This window comes from Caloenas nicobarica, chromosome 7 (assembly GCF_036013445.1).
Source record: "Caloenas nicobarica isolate bCalNic1 chromosome 7, bCalNic1.hap1, whole genome shotgun sequence".
Lineage (NCBI taxonomy): Eukaryota > Metazoa > Chordata > Aves > Columbiformes > Columbidae > Caloenas > Caloenas nicobarica.
This window is the reverse complement of record NC_088251.1, coordinates 34,660,190-34,687,029: the sequence shown is the minus strand read 5'-3', so window position 1 is coordinate 34,687,029 and position 26,840 is coordinate 34,660,190. Positions and strand designations below refer to the sequence as shown.

General features: G+C 38.1%; 2 protein-coding genes across 6 annotated transcripts in view; one reads left to right on the top strand and one right to left on the bottom strand.

Annotated features, from left to right (window-relative positions):
- The window catches only part of PBLD (phenazine biosynthesis like protein domain containing), a 76,037-nt gene extending 54,876 nt beyond the window's left edge, over window positions 1-21,161 (top strand). For both annotated transcript variants that reach the window (XR_010606492.1, XR_010606493.1), the window contains exon 10: window positions 21,013-21,161. The gene's annotated coding sequence lies outside the window, so the exon portion shown is untranslated. The remainder of the gene's footprint in view (window positions 1-21,012) is intronic.
- The window catches only part of MYPN (myopalladin), a 76,263-nt gene that overhangs the window by 14,983 nt on the left and 34,440 nt on the right, over window positions 1-26,840 (bottom strand). For 3 of the 4 annotated variants that reach the window (XM_065639464.1, XM_065639465.1, XM_065639466.1), the window contains 11 exons: window positions 23,903-24,078; window positions 22,292-22,343; window positions 20,103-20,229; window positions 18,351-18,422; window positions 18,000-18,141; window positions 17,037-17,060; window positions 14,886-15,002; window positions 13,784-14,153; window positions 11,958-12,545; window positions 9,538-9,685; window positions 3,629-3,733 (listed from right to left, as the gene is read on the bottom strand). In XM_065639464.1, the coding sequence (XP_065495536.1) occupies window positions 3,629-3,733; window positions 9,538-9,685; window positions 11,958-12,545; window positions 13,784-14,153; window positions 14,886-15,002; window positions 17,037-17,060; window positions 18,000-18,141; window positions 18,351-18,422; window positions 20,103-20,229; window positions 22,292-22,343; window positions 23,903-24,078 (1,921 nt within the window). The remainder of the gene's footprint in view (window positions 1-3,628; window positions 3,734-9,537; window positions 9,686-11,957; window positions 12,546-13,783; window positions 14,154-14,885; window positions 15,003-17,036; window positions 17,061-17,999; window positions 18,142-18,350; window positions 18,423-20,102; window positions 20,230-22,291; window positions 22,344-23,902; window positions 24,079-26,840) is intronic. The other variant, XM_065639467.1, reaches the window with a different exon arrangement.

Genomic DNA, 26,840 nt, shown 5'->3' with positions numbered 1-26,840 from the left:
CAAATGGCCTTACAAAGTTTCATTTATAAGTTTCATTTTACTAAAGCTATCGTTTTTCCGTTTAGATGGTGGAAGCCGGTTATCGTGTTCTAAGGGAATCTAATCAGTCTTTTACCCTTGATAATGAGAAAGGGCCTGTGTGTTTTTAGGAAGGAAGAATCAAGTAAAAATCAGGGAGGGACTGCTATGTTCCAAGAAGCAGCCATGTCACCAAAATGTGCTGCAGTTATATTTTGTTTCTAGAGTCTCCCATAAATTAAGGAATTCAAACCTAAATAATTAGTTGCACGCAATGTATTAAAGAACATATTTGAAGTTTTGTTTCCCTCCCACTTCTTTGAGAGCTTTTAACAGTTTCCTTCATGTTTTTAGGTAGTTCTTGACAGCAGAGAGCAAAATCTCTGGCAAAAAAATTATCCTACTGAGAAAGGATTAACTCGAGTGTCTGAATTTTCTAGTATGACCTGAAGATACTATAGGTAATTCTTCTAAGAATGAAGTTGTTTTCAGGGATTTCACATGCTGTGTGGCCTTTGGAAATGTGGAGGCTAATTAAGGATTAATTAAGATAGGAGTAATCTCTTTCCCTCCTTCCCTTTCCATCATTTAATGATGTGTTGCATGAATAAAAGGTCAGGGCAACATAGCAAGTATGGTACAGAGAGTCTCATTTCTGCCTGTTTAAACATGTTACTGTTTATTTCGTAATGAACCTCTCGAAAATTATGTCACGATTTCTCAAAATTGGTTATATGACTGTGTAATTATAAAGCTAAATACACTGTTTTGCATACGTTTCTCATTTATCATATTTGAGCACTTTTGAGCACTGTTATTCCCTTTGTAAAGATAAGCCATTTTGCAACTTTTAGGTATGTTTGGAGGGCAGTAGGGCTGATGGACAGAGCTGGCCAAGTGACTCACAAATTGGTTGTCTCAGAAGCATAAACACAGGAAAGCTGTGAAGAATTTTTACTCAGAGAGGTTACTCGGATTAGAATAAAATGAGTGGCAATGAAAAGTAGTAAGACTTGTCAGAGTCAGATAGCAATCTGAAAGCAGTAGACTAGAAGACGAAAAATTGGAAGAGGGCTTTTGCAAGGTCCAACACCTTTTAGTTTTTCAGTGCAACATAATAAAGGACAAAGGAAGAAGAAGTGGAGGTCTGCATCTGCTCTCGCATACAAAACCATTCAATCTGCATAATCTGGAAGTCAGCAGCCCAGTTATTTACTGCCCTGTGAACCTTACCAGCAGTTAACATCATGCTTTAATGGCAATACATAAATCTGCCACTGGACTACCTTAGTTGTATGCAGTCTTCAACTTTATTGAGCTATATGCCTGTTTCATTAGACCCACAAAGCATGAATGTGATTACTTTTTTCAGAATGATGTAACTAATCTCTAGATCAAATTTTTTTTAGTTCAATTTTCTGGTGACTGTGTCCAAAGCAGGTTTTGGAAATGAAAATTGCTGATGACAAGAATAAAGCTTCAGATTAAAAAGGCAGTATTGTACTTTTACACTTTTAATACATCTTCAGGTGTATCGTTGAAGATGGGGGAATCATTGGTTGGTCCCTGAAGTGAGTTTTTCATCACATTGTGTTCTCTAACAGAGCAAAGTAATGAGGCTAGGAAGGCATTACCATTACCCTTTCAAGGCATGATGTTAATGAGTAAGGCATTGACTCCAGAACTACGAAGTGAAGTTAAAAGGCAATGAAATAGTGCAAGCTACGGAAAAGTCCAGTGTTGTTTATAGATAGCTGAGTTTAGTCAGCAGGTTTTCCTACTGTTTTTTTTCAGATTCATTGCTGTCCAAAAGAAACCGTGCTATATAATAAGAAGTTAATAGTGTAGGGTTGCTGTAGCCATGATGGTCTACAGGTGAAACCAAACAATGCTGATAGAGACAGTTAACATCTTTTATTACCCCTACTCCAAATGTACAGGTTTGTCTTAAGTTGTCTAATCAACTAAGAAATTAAACTTAAAGCAATTATTTTCAAACTGTAGTTAACCTAATGTTTTACATCTAGAAAAGTTTTCTGTGAACATAATGTATCATTTTTTCCTGACTGATGTGCTGAAGATACTAACTTCTTACAAACTTTGCTTCCTAAAGAAATATGGGCAGTTCTTCCTTTTTGTACATCTGCTTGCAGGAGAAAATATGATAAAGGAAGGAATGCATTTCATGGGGCCACTGTGAAGTTAATCATGTTGAGGTTTTCTCTCACATTTCTGGAGTGCGTGTGATTCTGGCTGTATATATAAAAAGGTATAAAAGGTATAAAATAAAAGTAGCAGTTTGTCAGAACAAAGGCATATTGCTGTGCTATCAACACTGGGCTGTTATTACTGGCAGCTGCTTCGCTGCCTGTGGAAGCCGCAAGAGTCATTGCGTTCCCATGCTAACACAACAGTCTCTGGCTAGGAGCTGTGCAGGCTGACTGTGTGTGTTTGGACTTGTCATTTTGAGGAGTTTTATTCAAAAATACATTTTAAACTAGAAAATATTGAAGTTAGAGTTCCCACAGATCTAAAGCATTGCCTGTGTGTTGTGCGCACACTTCAGGCTTTGTCTTTCTAAATGTATTGTTTAGTGTACATATATAAATTTATATAAATTTACACCAATTTACACACAAACCAACGAGACTGTGAAAATTTTAACACCAGCCTACACAGACTGAAGGTGTTATACCAAACAAGAATCTCTGAAATAAGTGGAAATACACAGTTCTGTAGAGAATACAATCTAGGAGGTTTTGGCTTGTTTCACAGATTTTCTTCTCGAATTAGCAAGAACAGAAAATAATTGTTAATATGGCTTTCTGAAGAGCTGCTTTTATCACATGAGCCATAAAGCTATTTCTGAATGTGATTACCTAAGTGGAGTAGGGCAAAGTCTTTGTGGTTGTGGTTCAGGCAAGCGTTTCGTAAAGCAAGGAACAAACCGATGTGATCACTGGGTACAATGTTAAAACTAGGCTGCAGTTCAGCATACTGAGAAGACCAAGGGAAAGAGTACAGAGGTTCAAGCTCTGTTTTGGTCAGAAATACAGGGCTCCAGCTGCTCTTAGGCAACTTCCCTGGAACACAAAATTTTTACAGAGAGGAATTCATATACTTGTTTAATATAGGAGCCAGATATTTAAAATTGTGCTTTCTCCCAGCTAGAAAAGTGTAAAATTCAAGTCCATGTCTAGAGGTGTAAATGTTGTGTACAAATTAGAATATATATAATACATATATATTATAATTGTATATAATTATCTATATCTATGTATGGAGTATACTGCAACTCTTGAAACCTGGATATTTCACTCACGTGTGTTAGCAAAAGCGGAGTAGGTGGTGGTGCTTGCATTAATATTTGCAGAGTATAAGTAGAAGGGTAAAAACTTGGTAAAAATGGCATGAGCCAAGTCAGGAAATGCACTGGTGAATATGTGTCTTAAGCAGTTCTGTACCATTTTTGCTCTAGTCGCTAGTAGCACATTGTAAGTGAGCTGTGCAGCATTATTGCCACAGAGAGGTATAGCGTATTCAGGATATGATTTGACAATGTAGCTGAACCGGTTTAGTTGCCAGCTTGTAGCAGCATTCCCTTGCTTACCTCTTGCTCACATTCACACGCTCTCACATGTCCCTCCTGCCATTGCTGGTGGTCATCTGATCCCACAGTGACCTGTTCTGCAGGAGTGAGTGAGAGGAAAAGTACCTCAAAAGGAAAAAAATAAAGTCAAACAAGTGCTAGTGGGAATCTGGGGTGGGTGAAGAAGTGAAATGCAACTTCTCTTCTGGGAAGCTGCTAGCCTTTGCACTGCCTTGGCAATATTGTGTAGGGTGCTGCTGGATGGCTGTCATTTGTCCAGCATGGCAAACAAAATCTTCTCTCAATGCAAGTCCTGTTGAAGGTACAGATTCACACCATTTTGCCTGTGTGATCGATCTGTTTGGCCTCATCACCATCATTTTTTCAGCACCTGACAGCGAGGGCCCTTCAGGGCAGGGATAAAGAGGCCTAAAGAAGCAAAGTGGCCTGTTGAGGTAACATAGAAAGTGTGTGACAGAGCAGGTAGTTGGATCTTGTTCTCCTACGTGTTGAGTCAAGTAATGTACCTCGTGGGCCATTCTGCTACCTGTGAATCTTTTTGGCAAAAACTGGGAACTGCAGTGACTGCAGTAATTCCTGTAAGTTTTTAAACACCTTTGTATGTGCATATGAGTTCTAAAATCCTGGATCTGTTGAAGTTAAAAGCCATCTTGCTGTAGACTTTAGCAGGATCCAGATTTTAGTGAAAATACATGCTTACAGTTAGTAGAGGCTTGCAGCATCAAAATATTGTGATGTTAGCATGGAAATTACCATAAAGAGAAAGGCTAGAGGAACTTTATTTGAATGTTGATTCTCACATACTGTGTAAAACCATAATTCTGTTTGCCACTCATTGCCAACTCCAGAGAAATTTCCCAATTCAATCCCAGTTTTGTAACTTTTACTGGATTGGCTCTTTGGCAGAGATATTCTAAATGCAGTTAACAGTTTATCTAAGAAACCAGCATATATTGCTTCTCAGTGTCTGTTCCCAAGCTGTAAATCTCCTTGGCTTCAAGGTCTAATCCCAGTTACTCCGACTGAAATCTTCTGTTTAGTTTGGATTCTCTTTCTGCCCAGCACTCTCTCTTTCAGCAGTGGGAATCAAAAAACAATAGCCAGTGTGCACGCTTTTCTTCACTTATCATGGCCTATGGAGAGGTATCACTGAAGTGACTTATTTCTTGCAGTTGGTCCCTCTTGCATGGCACAAAGCATGAATATCATGCTATCCAAATGGAAACATAAGCCCTTGAAGAGTCTGGCAAGTCATCTGTGGTACACAGCTAGACAATATTCAAAATATAGTTCAGCTCAAAGTGATAGAGCAAGAGGAAAACAGAAGAGAAATCAAATGAGATTTGTATCTTCAACTCCTACAGAGTTATCAGCTGCAGTGAGCGGCTCAGGAGTGTGTGTGAAAGCATGAGGAGCTCAGGTTCCCTTTCCTAGGTGATGAGTTCTGCAAGCCAGCATCCTTACCAGGAAAACCTGTCTGTACTTTGTTGTTGGTTAGATCTCGATCTTGAGAAGACAGCTACAAGTGGTTGTTCAACTATTCATTCCCATGAATATTGTGAGTTTATACCTATTAATGTTAAGATCTGAAAATTTGTCTTGGTCAGGTTCTTAAATCTCTTCTAATTGCTAGTACAGAGCAAAGAAGCTTCCATGAGGGCTCCTTGGGGTTTAATTCCCATCCTTAGTCCAAAATTGTGTACATTTGATAAGCCTTGGAGTGATTGAATTTAGTGTAATTCTTACGCTTTGCGGAGCAGAGTTCTTGGTGACTCTTGTGACCTTTCTGAGGCTGACTGTTTAGAATGGGAACTGCAAGGAGATGATTGTTTGATCAGTGTTGAGGTGTTAGTGGTGATGTGGCCTGTGTGATGAGTTGGGTCCTGCACATGGCTTTACAGGCTGTGCTTTTTAATGATCTAAAAACTTTTGGACAAACCTCGCATCTCTTCTGCTCTGAAATGTCTTATAAAGCATTCCCTAGTAAAAGTAAAGAATATTAATGTGAGGGCTGTGTGTAATTTTCTAAACAGCCATAGCTTTACTCTTTGTCCTAAGAATAAGGCAGTGACCACACTGCTGTCTTGGTCTTACATAAGACACAACCAACCAGCATTGCCACGTGATATTCTTCACAGTAGATGACACAAGTATGTGGGCACTTTTTGTAGTTCTTATAACCAACAAGTATAAACCAGGCCCAGGTACTTAGCTCTCCTTTCCTTTTTTATTGCACATTTAATTCCTTTATGATTGTACAGGATTTTGAGGTTTAATTACCTGATTTTTCTATTTTATGTTGTTTGTATAGCAAAGTTTTGAGGAGATAATACCATTAATTTCTAAGTTTGGTGTAAAGCTGCATTTCCTCTATTTATAGTTCCATTGGTGAAGCCTGTAAATGTTTTCAAATACCAGGGTAAAAGAGTCAGTTTGCATTACACATTTTTATCTTTTCTATTTGTCAAAATCCCCCCAAATTCTCCATCTGCCTTTTTCTTCCCACATGTCTTTTTGTTTATACATGGTGTATTCTGACTGAACATTACTGAGACATGTTACTTGTAAAGCAAGATAAAAGGCCCAATGGACTAGATTGACAGATATTGGGAAGTGGCGTTAACACTACCTGCACTCTCCTTTCACCAAACGGAGCAGTAGCCTGGACGTTCACTGAGGTTATGAGACCTGGATGCTTTTTCTTACAGGACTTCAACCTCAGTCTCCAAAGAGAAAGTTCTGCTAAATGCTAATGAAACCCTAGGGGGGCAGAGATGAGTGGACAGGGAAGTTCTTTGCCCGTGTCCTCCATCACTTTGCAGAAATACTGAAAAATCCACTACAGCAAGGACAAGAAGCCAGATGTCTATCCTAGTTCCTAGGCAGGAAAGTGATTATCTTTCTCTCTCTCTCTCTCTCTCTCTCTCTGTGTGTGTCTCTCTCAGTCTGTCTCAGTTTCCTTTTCTCCAACACAAGCTGGAAAAAAGGATTCTAGCAGCTTCCTCAAACAACCCTAGCCATTAAGCTGAATGTACTGAAATGTACTGCTAAAGTACTGCTCCATGCTGATGGAAAGTCTTAAGTTTTATTTGTTGAGCTGGAGAAGGTAAGAGAAAGGCTCAGGTCTCTAGTTAAGGAAGCTGTTCTGAAAGGTGAAATTTCCAGATTTTCATCCTGCTGATAAAGAATGCTTAATTATTTGTGCGACCTGGGACAGCACCAACAGTACACGTACCCACTGGCAAGGAGTTAGGCTGTCCTTATGGGAGTGAAAAGTTACAAATTCAACTGGCTTAACTGAGTTAAGTTTCCCATATCCTGGGATTTGTCCTAACCTGTTCCTGCAATTGCCTAAAGCTAATCCTCATTTAGTGTATCTTCTGTTTGAAAGAACTTCTAATTGTACTGAAATTTCACTGGGCGATACAGCATGCTGCCATCTGCATAAATGACAGGTATGGTGGGGTTTTTTCTGGTAAAAATGACAGCTTGTTAGTGCATATACTTGACCAAAGTTGCAGCTAGAATCTTAGCAAAATCATGTTTGTATTTCTGTCAACACTGCATGATTATCACAGCTGTAGGAGACCAGAGACTAATCTGTTCTGCCTCATGCAACATCAGCAAAATTACCAACTACATTCTGATTCTGGATTTCTTTATTGTTGGTGATAAATGATGTACTAGATGAAACAGAAGGAGTACATCTGGATTATTAGATGACATACTGAGTGCATAATGCTGACACTTAGGAAAATCTTGACTTGTAAGCTAAACACTTTTCATATGATAGATAATAAATAGCACACCAGGATCTAAATCACTCATGTTCCTTACTGCACTTCCTATAGTAATAAAAGACAATACCAGTACTTTAAGACATAGACTTGTCATCTACAGCTTTCATTCTGTATGATCCCTACATGCTCTGCAGATACTGTAAATGAGACCAAATGCTGCTATTGAAATATGGGGTTACAATACAATTCTATAAATACAAATATGCAACAGAACACATTTTATGAGAAGGACTTTTTAAATTAGCATGTGGAGAATACAAGGAAGCCCATACTCAGATTCTTATTGGATGTTGTACAGTGATGGTTCATTCAGAGGAGAGTTGCATTCGTATTTACAAGAAAACGAATAAGAAGCCCTTCCCTGCCATTATAATAATCAATTTAATGCATCCTATATATAGGATGAAAATGTCTTCTTTTTAATTCTGTGTTAACTACAAGAGGGGAAATACAAGACAAAATCTAGGGGTGTGAATCCAGCACTCGGCAAAGCAATAGGAATTTTGGAAAATACTATGCATACTCTTGAAATAATCACTGCTTTCATTGAGGAGAAAACTCTGACTTTAATTGGCTGAAGTCAGTCTGAGCAGTGGTTTTTCTGGATGTGGAAGAGTAAAATCAGAAGTGATTAAAGGTGGGAACTGAGAGGAGGAGGAGGGAACTTTTACTGAGCAATCCTAAAATTGTTTTCTAGTTCATTACTGTTAGTATTCTAATTACCATAAAAATTAGAGAAATGCCAGCTTTGAATTTTTTTCAGTGTTTGAGGGATTTGGGAATCAAGGTTGTGGTTTGGTCTCTTACAGAACAGCAAATAAGTGTATAAATAGCTTCTGCAGTCAGCAGATAACTTTGACACTAGTAGTGATCATTGTTTCTAAAGGGGTTATCATGCAGTTAACTCAAAAGACTGATTGGTATTTCACAGTAGCTCTCTAAATAATTTGTCTTACTACCATAGCGAGTACAAATTGTGACACTTGTGATTCATCTCCAAAACATACTGCTTGCCAGTTGTTTTACTCCAAGTGCTTTGGCAGCGTGATCTGTCAGAAAGGAAGGTCAACAGCAAAATTAAAAAAACAGGGATTACACTGCAGTTGTCGACAGAGGGTAATTTACTCCAGAGTCTCCATGGCTTTTTGCTTATCTTTGCATGTTCTCCGTCAGAAGGGCTAACAGACCTTATGAAAATTTCTGTTGTTGATGACAGATCAGGGTAAACCAGTATTTGCTGCGTTAAGCCTGAGCTGGCTGGACAGCTAAGGAGGGCTCCGTGGCCAAGGTGACAGTAGCATAATTGCCTACAGACAGAAAGCCATCTAGCAGTGCTTAGTGTGTCCTGCTGGTACTTGAGGGTGCTTGAACCTCATTTACAGTTATTCCAACCTCAAAATAGTATTTAATTTTTTAGTTCTTCTTTAATTTCGTAGACACTGCCCACATCTGGTGAATTGATTGATTCCAGTTAAGAATGAACTGAAATGTAGCTCCTTGAACTTTGTAAAAGGCTTGTTATTTTGCTAAACGCTAATAATGCTAGGCCTAAAGTTTGGTGTGTGTCAGTAACAGCTACCAAAAACTCTGTTAAATTCCTAACAAGTCCCTGCCAATTCATAAAAGTTGGAGATTTGGAAAGATAGATTTAATGCTGAAAATGGAATGCCGCATTTTAGTTCAAACAAAGTAAAAACAAGAACCATTTCTTAATCAGTTTGATTACTATACTCCTTAATTTGTGTTAGAAATACAGTGTATGAACGTGTATGTGTACAATAAGTTGAGCGACATATAAAATGAGAAAATGAAATCCAATGTAGAGAAGCTTCCATGAAAAGAAAAGTTTTACATTCTGACTGGTCTCTAATGTAGATGATCAGAAATTAAAAATGCTACTCAGTCACAAAATAAACCCCCTACCACTGCATCCCCTCATACTTCCTATTTAAAGCTCCAGTTTGCTATTCCAAGACAGTACTTACCACAAAACTTTACTCTGCAAAGTAGTGTAACAGCTCAACCACACAAACACCTTTTGTTCCACAAGTCATAATACATACCTTGTTAATGAGCGACATTTATTTTAATAACACCTGATTTTCTTACCTGCTGACTATTTTGTTGATTAACATCCTCTCTGAAATGCAGTCTTCTTTCCAGGTCCTTTACAAGTGCAGCTTTATTTTCCCGAATAACATCATCCGTTACTAATGGCAGAGGCTTCAGATTTTTCTTTGTTAATCCCTGTGTTGGGCTATTAAAAGAAAATTCTGATACTAACATGCAGCAACCAGTACAGGTTTTTTTTTTGTCACCTGTGTGGTATGATGTTACACTTCAGTTGTCTGGTGAAACCTATTATTTATTTTTGTAGCTGCCAAAGCTCAATATGGGATTTGCTTTTTTTGGTACTATTTCAGTGGTTCATCTCATTCCCATGCCAGTAGGAATTAAGGACACACATCTTAAAGAGAATAAGGATTATACTACTATGATAAGCATCTAAGTTCCATTTATATTTATCCTGGAATAATGATGCCACAATGAATGCTAAAGAAATGGGTATAGGTGTTACCATAGGTATACAATTTCTACATTTTACTGCATCAGGCAATAATTTAAAAGTTAATACAATTTCTCATTGATCTTTATCTCACATCTTTATTGATCATTTACTCTTTCCATTAAATTATTTTATTTCTCTCACCCTTTTATGACACCGAACATCAACAGTTCTTTTTATTTTTATTTTATAGATGTAGTCTGTTTTATTTTAGTAAGGTTTGGAAATAGTTAAATTCTTAAATAAGTCTGTCAGGGTACTGAGGGTGCAGTACTGAAGCACAGCAGCTGCACACCGCTAGAGAGTGCGCAACATTCTAGTCATTTACCAAGAGTTGGTTTCTTAATAACAGAGGCTCTAGGTAAAAGGCATAACTAATGATTGCTGTGCACGATACCTTCCTTTTGTTCTGCAGACATGGTGATGTCTCACTGCGTTTGTAACCAGAATTATTATAACTGATAATGCCAAAAAAGGAAGCTGAAACTTCGATATTCCCAGGTTAGCACAGATATTGCTCAGGTTCCTTCCTGATCTTTTGTGCCCTCACTTTGACTCTTTCCCATGTAATGATCTACATTTGAATCTCAGCACAATGAGTTCTAGTTATGTGGAAATTCAGCTCTAGGCTAGGACCCAGGAAAGATAAAGCGGGAAAAGAGTATTTAACTACTTTACCTGGTAGGCATATTGTGAGGATTCATTTGTACAACAGTTAGAAAAAGTAAAGCACTTTGCAAGGGTAAAGTGTCATTAATGCAAAGAGAACAGTGCTTGAGCACTTGTGCACCAGCTCGGAGGGGAGGAAGGGCAGTGGCTGGGTAGTTGCCGTTGATTTTTGCTTGCTGTTGCCATGTTGTGAAAGCAGGCTGGAGGCTTGAGGTAGGTAGAGTTAAAACCTTATACCTGTGTGGTGTGTGCCTGCCCACGATGCCGGGGCTGAGAAGGCCTCCAGGTGACAGTGATTATGTGGCTGGGGAGCTAGGAGTGCAAGAATGGTTTGAAGGCAGGATTTCTTGGCACACAGACTGGTGAATGTTATGACACTTTTTTTTTTTTTTGTTATAATTACAGATTGGTTAATGTAGTATCAGCAAAATAGTTAGGAGTTTGTGACTTACTGATAGCTATCACTACCTTGGAGTGTACCATTGGTAAAACGGGGAAATATTCCTTATTTTGTGCAGAATTTGGAGTTCTATGGATAAAAAGTTGTATCAATCTACTGGTACTAGCCATACTAACATAGGGTTCATGGAGTCCAGAAAAGGGATATTGATTTCAAGTCTACTAGTAAAGAAGGAACCCTTAAGATCGCAACGTTTCCGGTACATCATCATCCTTATTTGCTTATATGGTGGTCAGCATTTTGTTACAGAAATCATGCTGGCTGTCAATTACAGTATTTATGTGCAAAACATTAATTCTCCTGAGATTTTCTGGGGGACTTTAAATATAGGAAGTATTGCAACCAGAAAAACACATTTACATAAGTTATTTCTTAGATTTACCTGGACTCAAAAAATAATTGACATTATGAGGTACCTTTTAAAACTTGATTTGTTGCTCACAGGAGGTAAGAATGTTTTTATAGCTCATATAGGCAAATGGTCTTAGAGTGGCTTATTCTGCAAGCTCATGAAATCTCTTTTCTCCCGCTAGTACAGCGTTATGAATCTCTGAGCCCTCCAATTCTTGTATGTATCTGCTTATAAACTTCCATTTCTTGAATTTCTCTTAGCCTTTATGTATCTTATTATAGAAGCTACTATCCCTTCCTTTCTTAACTGAATGTAAAAGTTAGATAAAATGACCAGAATATATGAATAATTTGCTTTTCTATTTTATGAGGAACTTGCATTTCAGTAAACTCCCCACAGAACTCTTGGACAGAAATACATTTTAGTTTCCTTTAGGAGTATTTCTTGCCCCTGCTTCTGCACACATGGTTGCTGGTACTTACGTGGCTGGTGTACTTTTGGGCAGTCCCATGGCATTGGTTGCTGGTGCAGTAGGAAGCGAAGGGAGAACGGCACTGAGGAAAGCCGCTGGATTCTGAATCCAGCCAGTTGGGGAGATAGGAACAGGAGTCACACTCTGCGGCTGGAACTGGTTTACACTGGATGTAGAAAGCGTTAGTGGAGGCACCATGGATTCTTTAGGGCTTGGTAGAGACTGTTCGCTTTTGCTTGTAAAACCTCCCGAAGACCTTGACTGGGCAGGTGGAGGATTTCCTGTGACATTTTCCTTGTTATTTGTTCTTTGAGTTCCTTGAGGGACGTTGCTGAATGTTGCAACCGAGGAGCTAGAAGAGGAGCTGGCAGGCGGTGAGGTTTGTGATGGCAGGAACTGCTTAGGTCGGGAATAGCTGAATGCTTGTGAAGCAGAGGCTTTGCTTTGTTTGTACACAGTCGAGGTGGACTGTTGATGGAGTGAAGTAGCAGAATTCAATACAGCTGTGCTGAAACACAGCTCTCTTGTAGATGTCTGATGCACCTGCTGTTGTTCAAGCAAGACCTGGTTGTGGAGCTGTTTTAGTTGGGTCTGATCACTGCATATAAAACAAAGAGGAGCAAAATTGGTCATGAGCTGGCTGACTACATTTCTTTATGAGAAGTGTGAGAGAAAAATTCTATGTCCTGTGATACAGTAAGAGGTAGGGGAAACTGCTACATGACATATTCTCTGTAAGAGGGGCGTAATATTAGTTTGCTACTAAAATAAACATTTCCTTCCTTTCCCCTTCTTTGCCAGAGGCACAAAAGCTTTTTGTCTGAAAGTTATTTGACTGAAGATTATTCTTACATTTTAACACATGAAATATAAATATAAATCTTACTTGAAGATATTTAAGGGATAGCATTGTCAAATTCTACTCTATGCCACCTTGGTACCTTTCTGCTTATGTAACCGGGAGTGGGATTTGGTTTATTGGATGTTGAATGAGCATTCGTAAGCCAGACTGCAGTTATTTAGCCCCATCAAAGTAGGTTCTGAAACCAGCATTTTGGCTAATAAAGCCTTGTAACAGTCCACCAAAACTGGTAGTACCAACATCAATTCAGTGACAGGCAAAAGTGCATCATTCAGAGAGGCCTTGCATTCCATGGGAGGTTTGGGAGGTTTCAAAAACGCTGAAGAGATTTCATAATAAACTGCAGTGTGAATTCCATAAATTGTCCTCTAAGAAAATTACACTACTTCTTAAAATTTCCCCTTGAGCTCACAGTGCACTCATCATGCAGGTGCTTTTTAGTTCAAGTGGTTTCACACTATCAAACATTTCCAAGTATTTTATCTGTTTTAGGAGGAGATTTCATTTGTGAGACATAGAAGCCATGAGGCATGCCCTTTGGGGCTACACTTGCTAGCTAGTTGCTAGCCCAAACTATGTATAAGACTGAATATGTCTAGTTCTGGCAAAATTGTATACTCAGAATTGAATAATTGAATGAGATATATTTGAAGAACCTGCTTTTATTTTGCCTGCATAAAAGCAGTGTTGTTCACTCCTTTTTTTTTGTTTTTCTCAGCAGAAAACATAGTGGAATTAAATAAAATTTCAAAGGGAAAACATTTTCCTTTTGAATTTGGAAACCCTTTTCCCAAGAGGGATATACAGAAAAAATCTCCAACTCTCTAGGACCTGTCTTCTAAGAGTATAGTTAATTAGATCAGCACCATGTGATACTGTCTTTTTGTTCTATGTTTGAGTGCAATAGAGTCCTGCTCTATGAATACTAAATAATATCAATGATGCTCCTGGGACTTTGAATCTCTTTTACTTACAGCTTTGGTTTAGCCAGTACTGGCGGGGGTTCCTTGGATGGCGATGTTGGCTCTGGTATTTTCATTTGCTGTCCATTTATCCTCTCTTGGAAATAGTTGGGTCTGGTTTGGTTTGCAGCACCAGGTCCATCCTCTGGTGATGATTCACATCCTTTGTCATCTTCAGGCAGCTTGAAGTGCACACGGAGACCTATCTTAGAACTCGATCTGGGTTCATTGTGGTTCACAAGAACCCCTTCAAGTTTAGGTTTGGGGGTTTGATTTACTACACGATGGGAAGGAGTATGTGGAGGAGGTTGATTTTCAGCAGCAATTGAGTTGATTGAGCTCATTGTGTGAAGGGTAGCAGCATTACTACTGTCTTCAGATGCTGAAATAGCAAATATAAAACTTGGTGATATGTAAATACCATAAACTATAGTGAAATGAAATCACAAAAGTTACAGTTGGAAAAAGTCACTCTGATGTCCTTCCAGCTGTTGGACTGAGTTGTTTGACCTCATTTGTTTAACAAGAAATTCTCTTAACAAAGCAATATTATAAAGGCGGGGGAGAAAGAGACACAGTTCTAGTTTGGAAGATCCAGCAGTGGCCTTCAGCCATGTGCTCTGTGAATTCCACCAGCATCTTTGAAATGCAAACTTTCTTTCCACAGAATTCTCTAACTTTGTAGTTCTGAAGAACACTGCCAGAACTTGAGCTGAATTGGAGTCAACAGTGCATTGTTCTTTTCTGTACTCTGCTCACCTAACAGCTTAGTGCCTTGGCCACCCCAATCATGTAGGCAATATGAAAGAATCTGTTTCAAGGTTTCCTCCTTTGAGCTCTGCACCCAAGGGTTATTGAAACAGCAAACTAGATAGTCCATAGTGATTCCAAAAATGGCTGTTGCCCAAATCTTGAGGTCAGCAGGAGCTGCGTTTTTGGAAGGGCTGTGTGGGGTTCATTCCGTAATGGTCGTTCCTTCACATTTCTAATTGGGGCAGGACACTTTGAAAAGACAGAGCAATCTGTATGTTTGACAAGCAGTTTGGAATGTACTGTGCAACAGCCTGCTCTGGTTGTATTTACTGGCAAGCAAAGGACTAAAACAAATTCTTACCTTTGACAGTTAGATGAGCGATACTAGAGACTGTGCCATATTTATTGCTTGCAGTACAGGTGAAACTGCCAGAATCTTCTGAAAAAACTTCAGCAATAACAAGAGTACAAATTTCCTCTGCAAAGCATCAGAGCAGTATTATTACTTTAAGTGAACATACATTGAACAAATACACAAAGCCTTGACTACCCTCAGGGACATTTCCTTAAGGTTTTCCACCTTGCTCAGTTTGATTTTAGTTTCATCAGTGTTATCAGTTTTGGCAGCCTTTGTGTACAGCAGCTGTTATCGGCATTGTCTGCAGCAACTGGTGCTCTCTGTGCTCCAGCATGCCCAACAAAAGTGAAGAGCAGGTGTCGGCAGTGTTTGCAAAACATAAGAAAATGTTTTCCTAATCAAATGAAGTACAGACTTTCTCTCTGAAGAATTTCAAATTTAATTTGGAGAAATATAGTGTATTCTATACTCACAACTCACTAAAATATATGTATTTTTATCTCTTTGGATGTTGAAAGATTAGTTATAATTAACTGTGAACTATTCAAGTGGAGTCACTCTGTAAAGAAATACAAAACACACACATATAGGCTGGCATTTTCCGAAAGTACCAGTACAGATTTCCAGATAGAGGGGATTGTGCCAATTATGTTTATAGAAAGTTGCCGTTTCAGTTCTTTGTGAAGAACACTAATGGGTACCAAACATGTGCTAACAAAATTATACCAGCAAAAATTAAATTCTGTCTTGAAAAGTCAATCCGGGGTTCTGACATTCCTGTCCGACCAATATCTGACATGTCTGGGCAGCAGTACCAGCTAATAAATACCTGTGGTAATGGGATTTTGAATCTTTCTTTTGGCCAAGTAGATGGGATGGGTGGAGGAGAGTAACATCTAAAGTGTGTTGAAATTTAGGCTGATAGCATTTCTTTTAACTAGTCAGTGACTGTTTTGCTACAACTTTGGAAGAAACTTTCCTAAAACCTTACAGGGTTAATATGTTATGAGTATTTCTGTACAAGATCATACTGCACTTAAACATTTTTTGTCATCACTGAGGAAAATCTAGTGGCAACAAAGAGATTATTTCCTAACAACTATAGGAGAATAATAGATTATTATAATACTAGGATTATAGAGCTAGTTTAAGGCATTATAGTATCTAGTTTATAGTACTTGGATTTGCCAACCACTGCGTGCATGGAAATCTAGATTCCTTCTGAATGAGCAGCAGGTGATGAGACAGCGACAACTGCACTCAAGTGATTACCCTCTGAAAACCGCTTCACATTACTCAGCAGTGATGCCACTGGCCAGTAAAGGAACAGCATCGGTGGGTTCTGGAAGAAGCTCCACTTACTCATTTCTAAGTCTCAGTGAGAGACATTGCAGAGAGAGAGTGTGTCTTTCAAGACACTTTTTGGGGTGAAAAACTTTCAGTAGGGCAAGGAGAAAAGCTACAGAAGTTTATATTCCGTAAGAATTAATACTCTTCTGGTAATTCTCTGTCTTAAGAGGGGCAGCTTTATATTTTTAACAGTGAAAAGCATAATGGGGGAGTGATTGTCTCATGAAGAAGGAATCAAAATCTATAAGGCTCCTTTTCCCAAATCATGCAGAGTAGCCTACATTCTGCTCTGACCCTTGAAATTACCAAGTCCAACCACTTTTATAGGATTTGCTGATACCAGGGGTGGAACACCTGATGTGATACTCTCATATTACGCTGGTAGGGAGCAAAAGGAATGGCTGACATGGCTAAACATCTGATGCAATGTTCCCTAACTGGTAAACTAGATAAAAATAGCTCAGTCCTACATCGTCTGGTGTACTTCTGAATGTCAGTTATACAGGGGACCCTCACACATTAGTTTGTATTACCTTTAGCTCATAAGATGGTAACATTTAGGTCCTAAGTTAGAACTGGGTCCAAGTAGAATGGAAACATTTTCTTCAAAAGTGATAGACTTAATTCAAATTATATGTTTATGGAACAGTCTACAGTGAAATGCATCTCACTATTAGCTATAGAACACGGGGAAAAGAAAAAATATGTTAATTAAATTATAGAGTTTAAATAATTAATATTTTGTGAGGTTAAATCACCACATTTGTATAACCAAAAAAGTCTGAGCCTTTTGATGATCCTCACCTGGTTCAGCCATAGATCGTGGTTCTAAAGGGAAGAAAAACAGAATTAGTAGATTGAATGTACTTACTTTTACCAATAATATATTTTTCGTAAACACTAAATATGAAGCTTGGTCTTTTCAATATGGTGGAATACTCATTTTGATCCAATTTTCTGTTTAAGGGGTGGTGGAGACAGCCAGGCCTTGTATTCAAGGGTACATGAAATCCACTGACCCATATGCACACTTATGAACACTTCTGAGAACTTATGAATAGGAAATAAATTCTGCAAAAAGTGGTTTTTTGCAATCTTAGTACTAATTTACTGTGTCTTGAAGGTGATTTCCGAAACTATTACAGGCATGAAATCAAGTTCTGATAAAACACTATTTCATGTAGGTTTCATTTAGTGTGATATTTGAGGAATTTCTATTGAGTTTGAGCAATTTTAGCATCACGGTGACTTCGGTGAAAACTGCAGATGTTTTAACTGCATTTCAAAATTAAAGTAGAAGTATATGTTTACAACCTGTCATGTACACACATGTGTATGTGTCAGCCTGCTAATGTGTACATCAGGTTACTTTTCTGGAGAAATAAGCAATCCACTGCCCATAAGCACTATTAAAATAGCACTTAACTAGAAGATGAGGGATTTGCAGGCAAGGGAACTCCACATAAATGGTGCAAAAGCAAAATTAAACAGCAGAAGGCTGAATTAGAAAAGGACATTGAAGTGGCAAAGGGATCAAAACAGAAGGCAAGGCAATTAATCAGTTTGAGAAATCTGAGACAAATACTACCTGTGAGTATGCTGTTCAGTTCATCCACAATTTTGGCTCTGGACCCCAGACTTATTGCCATACATATGGCTTATATAGATCTTACCATTGTAATAAGAAATTCAAAGTGTGGCTATGTTAGCAATTTTGTTGCTTGGCTATATTTTATCCGACACAGTATTTCCACACAAGAAACATACTTTTCTGTAATATCCTAAAATCTGGAGAATCTTCTATCAGTGTTCCTTCTCTATACCATTCAACCTTTGGGGAAGGAGCTCCTTTCACCCGACATTCAAAGACAACAAGCTGCCCCTCAGAAGCTGAAATATCCTGTAACATCTAATAGAGAGAATGAATAGACAGTCAGTAAATGTCTTATTGTTCTGGAAGTAATACTGATTTCAGTAAGATTTCCTAAAGCCACTTAAAACCTTGAATGGCTTAGGAAATGCATAATTATTTTTTAATATTTGATAGAAAATTTGAATTATCTCCCCATACAATTCATTGAACTCTTTAGTTTTCAAATATCTCATAGAACAAATTACCTTTGTAAATACAGGAGCAGCAATTATAGGTCTTCCATCCAGTCCTTGCAAATAGTTATTAGGGCTTTGAGCCTGTAGATTGCAAAACATCACATGATGATGTCTAGGTGTACAGAGGATATTTTTCCACATACAGGAGAAACATACTTTTAGAATGACAAAAGAGATTTTGGTGCATGAAGTCCAAAGCAAAATATTTAATGCAATGAATAAAAATTGCTCTGTTTCAGACAACTGTTAGTGATCTTCCTGGGTAGGTTACTGCCTGAGTAACAAAAATGCTATTATTGCCTTGTTGGCTTATAGAGTTAATCATGGCAAGGAAAACTTCACTGCAGTGTATTATAACTTCTGTCATTAATGCCTCACTAAAGCAAATCTATGTAGGCTGCTTGGTGCTAGTCTCCTTTTAAAAATTCTTGCTTAACAAAGTATTCGTGGATGTTAATATGGAAAAGTTAAGTTGTGTGTGACTGCTGCTGTAATTCTTCTCCTTTGCCAAAACCGAACAGTTCACAGAGGCGGAAGATCACCCTATTGATGCTACTCAGTGAATTAGAATGAAATTATTCTCCTCATGGAAAACTTCCTTATATAACTTGATTAATAGAGTTTTTATTTTAGTGAAATAGAAGCTGCCCCAGAACAGCAGAATGGGCGATTCAGCCAGATTTTATAGATGGTGTCTTATAAGCCAACAAGATTAAAAGTGGTAATTTTTTGAGATAACTATGAGCCTTGACTTAGGCAACCTCTGTCAAAATGGCATAATGTCACAAAAGCTTAATTCTGTTCTCTTCGTACTCAAAAGTAAATGTGCATTTCATTATCTGTTTATTGGTTACCACCTAATGCTAGGCTGTAAACATGGAAAAGGCAATGTAAAGCAAATTTCTCATTAACTTTTCAGTTTTATTTTTAAGCGAATATGACTATTCTTTCCTATTAGTAAAGAATCCACAGTTAAGAGTAGTCTGATAGTTTGTAAAAAAGAGGACTAGAAAAACATGCTAACACTAATAAGAAACTCTTCAATATGGATATTTAAATCTTATGTGGTAAATAAGCATATAAATATCATAGTGAAACTATTTAGCTTAGAACAAGATCATTGAAAGGAAATGATTTGAAATGAGTTCTGGAGAGAGAGAGAGGAAGAAGTTACAGGCTGCCACTGTTGAAAGTGAATGAGTCAGCCAGCAATGTGCAGAGGCCAGTGAGCCGATGTCCCCGTCCCTGTGCCCTGCATGGCAGTGAGCTGATGTCCCTGTCCCTCTGCCCTGCACAGCAGTGAGCTGATGTCCCTGTCCCTGTGCCCTGCACGGCAGTGAGCTGATGCCCCTGTCCCTCTGCCCTGCACGGCAGTGAGCCGACGTCCCTGTCCCCATGCCCTGCATGGCAGTGAGTCGATGTCCTGTGCCCTGCATGTCACGCAGTCTGACCCGCTGAGCACACACAGATTCCTGCTGCTGGCTAAGCCAATGGCAGCTGCTCCTTCTGCTCCCAGCTGCAGAGATGCCTTAACCTGGGTATGAAGATTCCCTCCTCTTTGCCAGGAGCTGAAGGTTCGCTGGCAGGCAGGACATCTCTTCTGTATATGCAACTACTGGATGGCTCCAAGGCTCAAAGCTGAAATTCAACAGCAAAGCAACAACTAGAAGATTTTGGGGTTCTGAGTCACAAACTGTAGAAGAAACATCTTTTTAAGAGCTTGCTTTTGGTCCTTGAGATGCACTGTATTGTCTCCCCTACCTCATTAACTGGTGTTGACACAGGCTGAACCATGGCAGATGGTGCCTTGGAGATTTCTTGATGCTTGGTTGCAGTTCGAACAGCAGGAGATGCCGCATTCAAGGAGGTGTCAGCTGGTTTTGGTTTGCTGTGAAATATTAACGAAAAACAAGTTCTCTAATTGGAATCTAGAGCTATTGTGTGTCCCTTAATTATGTCTGTCCCAGTTACATGTCAACCCCAGCCTCACTTCAGGGATTGAATTCCAATTTATCTAAGCTGATACGTACTCCTAGGTAAGCTGCGTTTTGTAAGAATCAGGCTGTGTATCTTGCCACTCTAATCTCTCATACTTAGTTCAGTTACACCAAATGTAATAAATGGCCTGGATTATCCCAATTGTGGCTTCATAGCTGCTGCTACCAGCTCTGAGCAACATGAGTGCGCGATGCTAGTTTCACACAGGACAGTGCTAGTTTCTCTTGCAGTGCTCCCTGAACTTGTATAAAGATTTGGGCCTATAAGGTAATGAAAATACCATGGTCTGCTTGGATATACATTCAGTAATTTACTGCTAAAAAAATAAAAAAAGAAGTGTGCTTTCTGACCAACATATCATGCAATTTCGGTAGTGTACTGGTTGGCACCTCTTCTAGGTTGTTTCTACATGGATGTAAAAGAGTCGACCCTGTTTGTTTTTATTGCTAAGTAAAACAATGCAGACAATGAAGAGACAGTCTTTATTCAATAGTTTGAGGTATGCACTGGCTGCTCTGGGATGTACCACAGGTCCCCAAAGGAGAGCCAGCGTTCAAACCACAGGAAGCCTTACTCAAAATGAACATACAGTTGCTGTAATCACTGATTTATCTTTTGAAATTGTGAAGTATTTTTTGGCAGCTTTTCTCATATTAACTCCCTTTAATTACAGGTGTTCAGATTCATGTCACAACAGCTGGAAGCTAAGCAAAAATAAAGACACTGATTGTACCCAAACCTGATCTTTCATAATTCCATCATTTGAGGACATCCCACTACAATGCAGAGCAGCACTTTTTTTTTTCTAAGAAATACAGAATGCAATACATTACTTCACAATTTAAAGAGGTAAGCAACTTAGAGACGCCATCAAGTGATCAGGATCATGGTCAACACTACATGAACACCTAATGAGATGAGTAAGAAAAAATGTTATGCCTGAGACATTTGGAAAGTCTGAGCTAGAAAAAATTGCTAAGAAAAACTTAGCAATTCATCCCAAAACCTTTGAGATCTTCTTGATCTTAAGTTTTATATTAAACCCTTACATTTATCAAAGTCCACAAATTAATCCAATCTGTGTTTTGTATCTGCATTTTAAAAGAAAATTACTTTTGTAATGAGTAAATGAGTATAACCCTCCTTAAAAAAAACAGGGTGCATAAGTCTATCTGATTAAAATTTCCTCTTTATAAAGCACTGGTTGCTTTTGGAGTCGAATTTATGCGTACAAAGGAGTCCAAAATAAAAGATTGATTATTTTAGTTCTCAGCCAGTCTGACTCTCTTTCCAGTTATTAGAAAGACTTTGATTCTGAAAGACTATAGATTTTAAAAGCATTGTATCAGGTTCTAAATGTGCAGGGAATGGATTTCATTTAGGAAAAATAAAATTACTTCCTAGGTTTTAGATTACATCTGACACCTTTTCTTTCTTTTTGTAATTAAGTAGTCTTTTATACCAATCATTTCAGTTTTCTCTAGTTCATATGTATTAATTTCCTCATCTTTAATCTAAATAATCCATGTATAGCCATCTTCTGCCAAAGACTTAATGACATACCATATTTTTATGTGAGAAATTTTACTACACTGTTTTTCCAAGTCAGATGCTTAAATCGGCATTTAAGTTGGGTCTAGTCAAATGGCATCTCTTTTAGTAAATAAGTATAATATTTAAGGTAAGAGATTTCTTTTTATGTTTATATTTGACATTAAAGTTTCAGTTCTTAAGGTAAAGTTGAAGACACACAAGCAAATGTGTATTTGTTCCATACTATTTGTAAAGCAAACAAACAAACAAACATAACCCAGCCCAAACAATCCAAACATCCCAAACAAAAGCCTAATGTGTTGGAAGTTGCAAAATATTGATGGAAACTGAAATGTTTATGCTTGTGAGGTTTTTTTAACTGTAAGAAATATGTAAAATGTAATTGATTTTAGACTTACCGATCCATTTCGCCTTTGATGATTTCGCCTTCAGAGTCGGAAGAAGAGACTCCTATGAAAAAGAAAATAAAATCGCTTAGCAGAGGGGTTTTTGGGAAAGTTTATCTTTGAATGATACAAACCTTTATTTCAATTTCCTCTAGATTCTACATCATTCTAAGGATATATTTTATAAAGCTATGCTGAAACAAAAGATCACATTGCGGTGCAAGTGAACCAACATTGCACGCTGTGTAAGATGCAGAACTGCTCTTGACATAAGGCAGACTTGGGATGAGGTGCAATTAAAATGCAGAAAACAGCATCCAAGAGTGAATGTATACCTGGGTCTTCCTCAGATTCTCTTTAAAATGCCACTAGTATGATTTAGTCTGCAATTCGTGTTGTGAATCGAGTAAGAGGTTTTTTTTTTCTCAGACACCTGACAAAAAAGGGAAAAAAAAAGAGACCTGGAATCATAGCTATTAATCATCGCTATTATTCCTGAACTAGTGCCTTGTAGCACAGTTTGGAGAAGATATTAGTTCAGTTTACTAACAGCTGTCTTACTGAGACATTTTACACTTCTGATTCAGCCTTCACTGCATTTGGAATTTGCATTTTCTCTGCAGTTCCTGCCATCAGGCCTGGCTTCCATCCCATGGCCAGGGAGTTAGGGAAATGCAGGCTTTGTCCCCAGGCTCCAGAACTGGTAAATCCTTGCCAAGCACAGACATCTCCCCTTAATGTCAGGGGCAGTGCAGATACTAAAAAAGGATTCGTCCTTTCACTGTCAGATTAGAGACGTGAAAGAAGAATGACAGTAGAGCAAAATTAAACTTGTATTAAGGAGGGTAGGTGCTTTAATTTATGAATGGTCCCACTGTTGTCAGTGATGGTACTCATAGTATATTCTTCTACCTTGAGAAATGGAAAGAAGACAAAAGGAAAAGAAAAAAAAAAAAAGATTCTGTGTGTTTATTTAAATTTTCAGTCCTGCTAGCAGAATGACAGATGCAATCTAGAACCTTACTCCAAAAAAATGTTAAAAAGAAATATAATAAATACACCTCTCTTAAGCCAAGTAGGATATATTACAAAGTACTATGAGGAAGAAGAGAGACCTAAATCTGCAGATATATTCTGTTTTATTCACAGCATCTATTGTACAAGTAAAATGTCAAATTGCTGGCATATTTATTTTGAATACAAGGTCCCAATAATGGGTTTGGATGAAGCTATCCTATATTCAATTAGTAATAATGACTGTAGGGAAAAGAGTTTAATAAGAACTAGACACAAAGTTTAGGTCCTTATATTTCTGTACAGTAACCACAGACAAAAAAAATAAAATAGCATCAGAATCTGAATATTCCTAGACTTCAGTCTTGCAGTGAGGTATATAAAATCTCTGGGAAGCAACACAATAAAATTCTATGTAAAGGGCAGTCACTTGTCTGAAGGCTATTTTATACAGAAATAATAACTATGTTAATAATGACGAAAAGTGATGATTCTCTGCTACATATTTTCTGTGACAAATCTGTTACACAGCATATGAAATACATAACAGTGAAATTAGTCATACAGGATTAAGACAACAACGAATTTCCACAACAATTCTGACATTACCTTCTATGTAAATCTCTGCAGAAGTGGAGTCTGTTCCATAGATGTTTGAAGCAAAGCACGAGTAACGTCCTGTATCCTCCTCAAAAGCTTCAACAATAACCAGAGAGTGTTGATCACCTGCCTGGATAATTTGAATGTCTGGTGAGTTTTCAAGCTCCTTCCCTTCACAGTACCACCTGCAAGGCAAAAAATATTGTGTATCAATGCAAACAACTTGACAACTAGAACAACAATGTTCAAAGTCTTTCTGATGATTGAATGAGCGGGTTAGCGGGTTTTAGCCTGAAGGTTCTGACATAGTACTGCAGGCAAGCGTTGAATCAACAGTCACAGGGTTAACATATTTATGATTTTCATAATATCCAATTACAACAAATAACAGAGCTCCTTTCTTTTCAGTATTTAAACATACTAACCAACTAGTTTAGGTAAGTGACTCTAGCATATAATTTTCTTGATATATGGATTTCAATAGCAGTGTAGAAGAGATCTGAATTTGGAATGCTATCAATCCAGCTCTGAATTTCTCTTGAGGTGCATTCACATCTGCATTGTGGCTTAAACTGTAGCAAAACGAAAAAAAAAAAAACAAAACCAAAAAATGAAGTAATCAAATTTCCCTCAAACTTGTGATCCCAATGTTTGTGTTGATTCTCAGTGTGAGTGAAATTTACTATAATGTTATTTATTTTTTGTCATATATTTAAGACAATCTGCTTTTTATAAAAGGTGGCATAAGTGTTTCACAAGAAAGGAGAAGTGATCTGTTACAAACTTCCTCATAGGGACATGGCCAGTGAGACAGCTGGATCTGTAATTCTTTTCTGCATCATATTGCTGTGTTTCTCTTTTAAACTCAGCTACATATCCACAACTGTATTAGGCCCTTTAGAGACTTCACACTCTCATCTAGGGCATTCCTAAGTCCCTCAGTGTTCAGAAGGGTTGTTTCAGTACAAAATGCAGGAATCCAAGCAAAAGTAAAAGCAGCACCTGAAAAGACACCTCCATGGAATGTGTTAATGACAGTAACCATCAGCTCAACCTGAGAAATGGTAGGAGGGGAGAGTAGCCCTGATTGCTGCTGCTTGTTAGTAGGGAAAAGACAGAGAGAAAAAACAGGTGGGTTTTCAGAACCAGATTCAAATTTAAGAGAACAATCTAGGTTTTACAGACAATGTGTAGTACTATGTATAGGGATCCAGACTTAAATAAATGTTAGAATACTCGGAAATACCTGTATTTTTAGATAACTAGCTAAATTTGACAAGCCAAACTAAGATACATTCATCTTCACCATGACTTTTCTTAAAAATGTATTGGTATTTTCTGTTTACTGCTGCTTTCTTAACATGGGTTGAGTATGGGTGATTAATGCCTCTTGTGCATGCCTAGGTGGGGGCTGTCATACTGATAATATTTTTTTATTCAAGTAATTTTTTAAAATGAATAGTTGTTTAATCCACCTTTATACAGTAACTTGGTAAAAGTACCTGCTAGTTTTTGAGTGCATGCAAATGTTTATCAAAGTGATGGCAAATGTATTTACTGTTATATATTACAGCAAATAAGATTAGTTGTGGAAAGGATAAGGATAGGGTTTTGAGTAATAAATTATAATATTTATATTTCCTGGCTCATACGTTAAGGTACTCAATACATTTCCATTTCAGATAATTTAGAAAAACATTAATAAATAAATTTGTTTAACAATTCAATTCTGTTCACCTCTTGGAAGAAAAACTTTTTACAACAGTTTGTGCTACAAATTGAGCATGAAGAAAACCCCAAATTAATATCTTGGGGGAAAAAACCCCTATAAGTTAGTCCATACCAGTGGAAAACCAGAATTTAATAGAAATATAATGTAGAATTGGAAAAGGAGCCTCAAAGTGACTATGAGGTATGAAGGAGTACAGATCTGGAACTTAAATGCTGATTACATAGCTAAGAAATAAACCAAGCACTATTTGTGCAGCACCAGTCCTAGCCGTCCAGCATGGCTTTCTTAGAGCAGCCAGGGCATTCCTCAGTACACTCCGAGCTGCACGTTAGTGGCATCTGTAGCTGTACAGTCAACTGACATGAATGTACAGCTTGGAAAGCGTACAGGTCTGCACTGTAGAATGAATCACACTGCTCAACACAATTTCCCCTTTTAGAATGGCAAACCTTTGTAACTAGAGAGCTAGAACTTAAAAGTCTTGGTTTGAGTCTACATCTGCTTGCTTATCCTCTTTTAAAAGCGACCATTGTAGCAAGAATTGAAAATGGATCTAAGAAAATGACATTTATGAATTTAACATTTGCGACTGCAGTGGACAGTTGTGTAGTAAATGTCATCATGTTAAAAGACGGTGCCAGCAGGGTGTAAAATGTCCCAGCTCTCTTCCCTGACATTTCCAAGCTGAAGTACAGCTTTGCTTCACTAAAATACAGCCACATCCTTCTTGCAGGGTTTTACCAGTGAGAAACTGGCACTGCTTTATGCAGAGAACTTCAGCCAAAGTTACTCATTTCTCTTCCATTTGAGCCTTAGGCCTTTGATAGACAAGCTCTTGTGGATCTGGCAGCAGTACTTTAAAATGTTAAAATCCTGATGCTGACTTCTTTGCTGGAAGTTTCTTGCTCTGAAGCAAGGACAGCAGGTTCAAATGTGTTCCCAGGCCCAGCCACCCCAGTTCTGGTCTAATGAAAATGAGTTTGCACCAGGACACTAGGCATGTGGATCTAGGATATCTGAGCTGTACAAATTCTCCTATATATCACTTTTGGTAAATGTTAATGACCATTATAGAAGGGACTGGGCATTCAGGAGACTACAGCCGGATCTTAAATGGCCAGAGGTGTTTGCTTGAACTCAGTGCGAGCCACAGCATTAAGAGAGGATTCCCCTGTCCCTCTGAAGTCTGACACAGTTCATTTGCTAGGTTTTCTA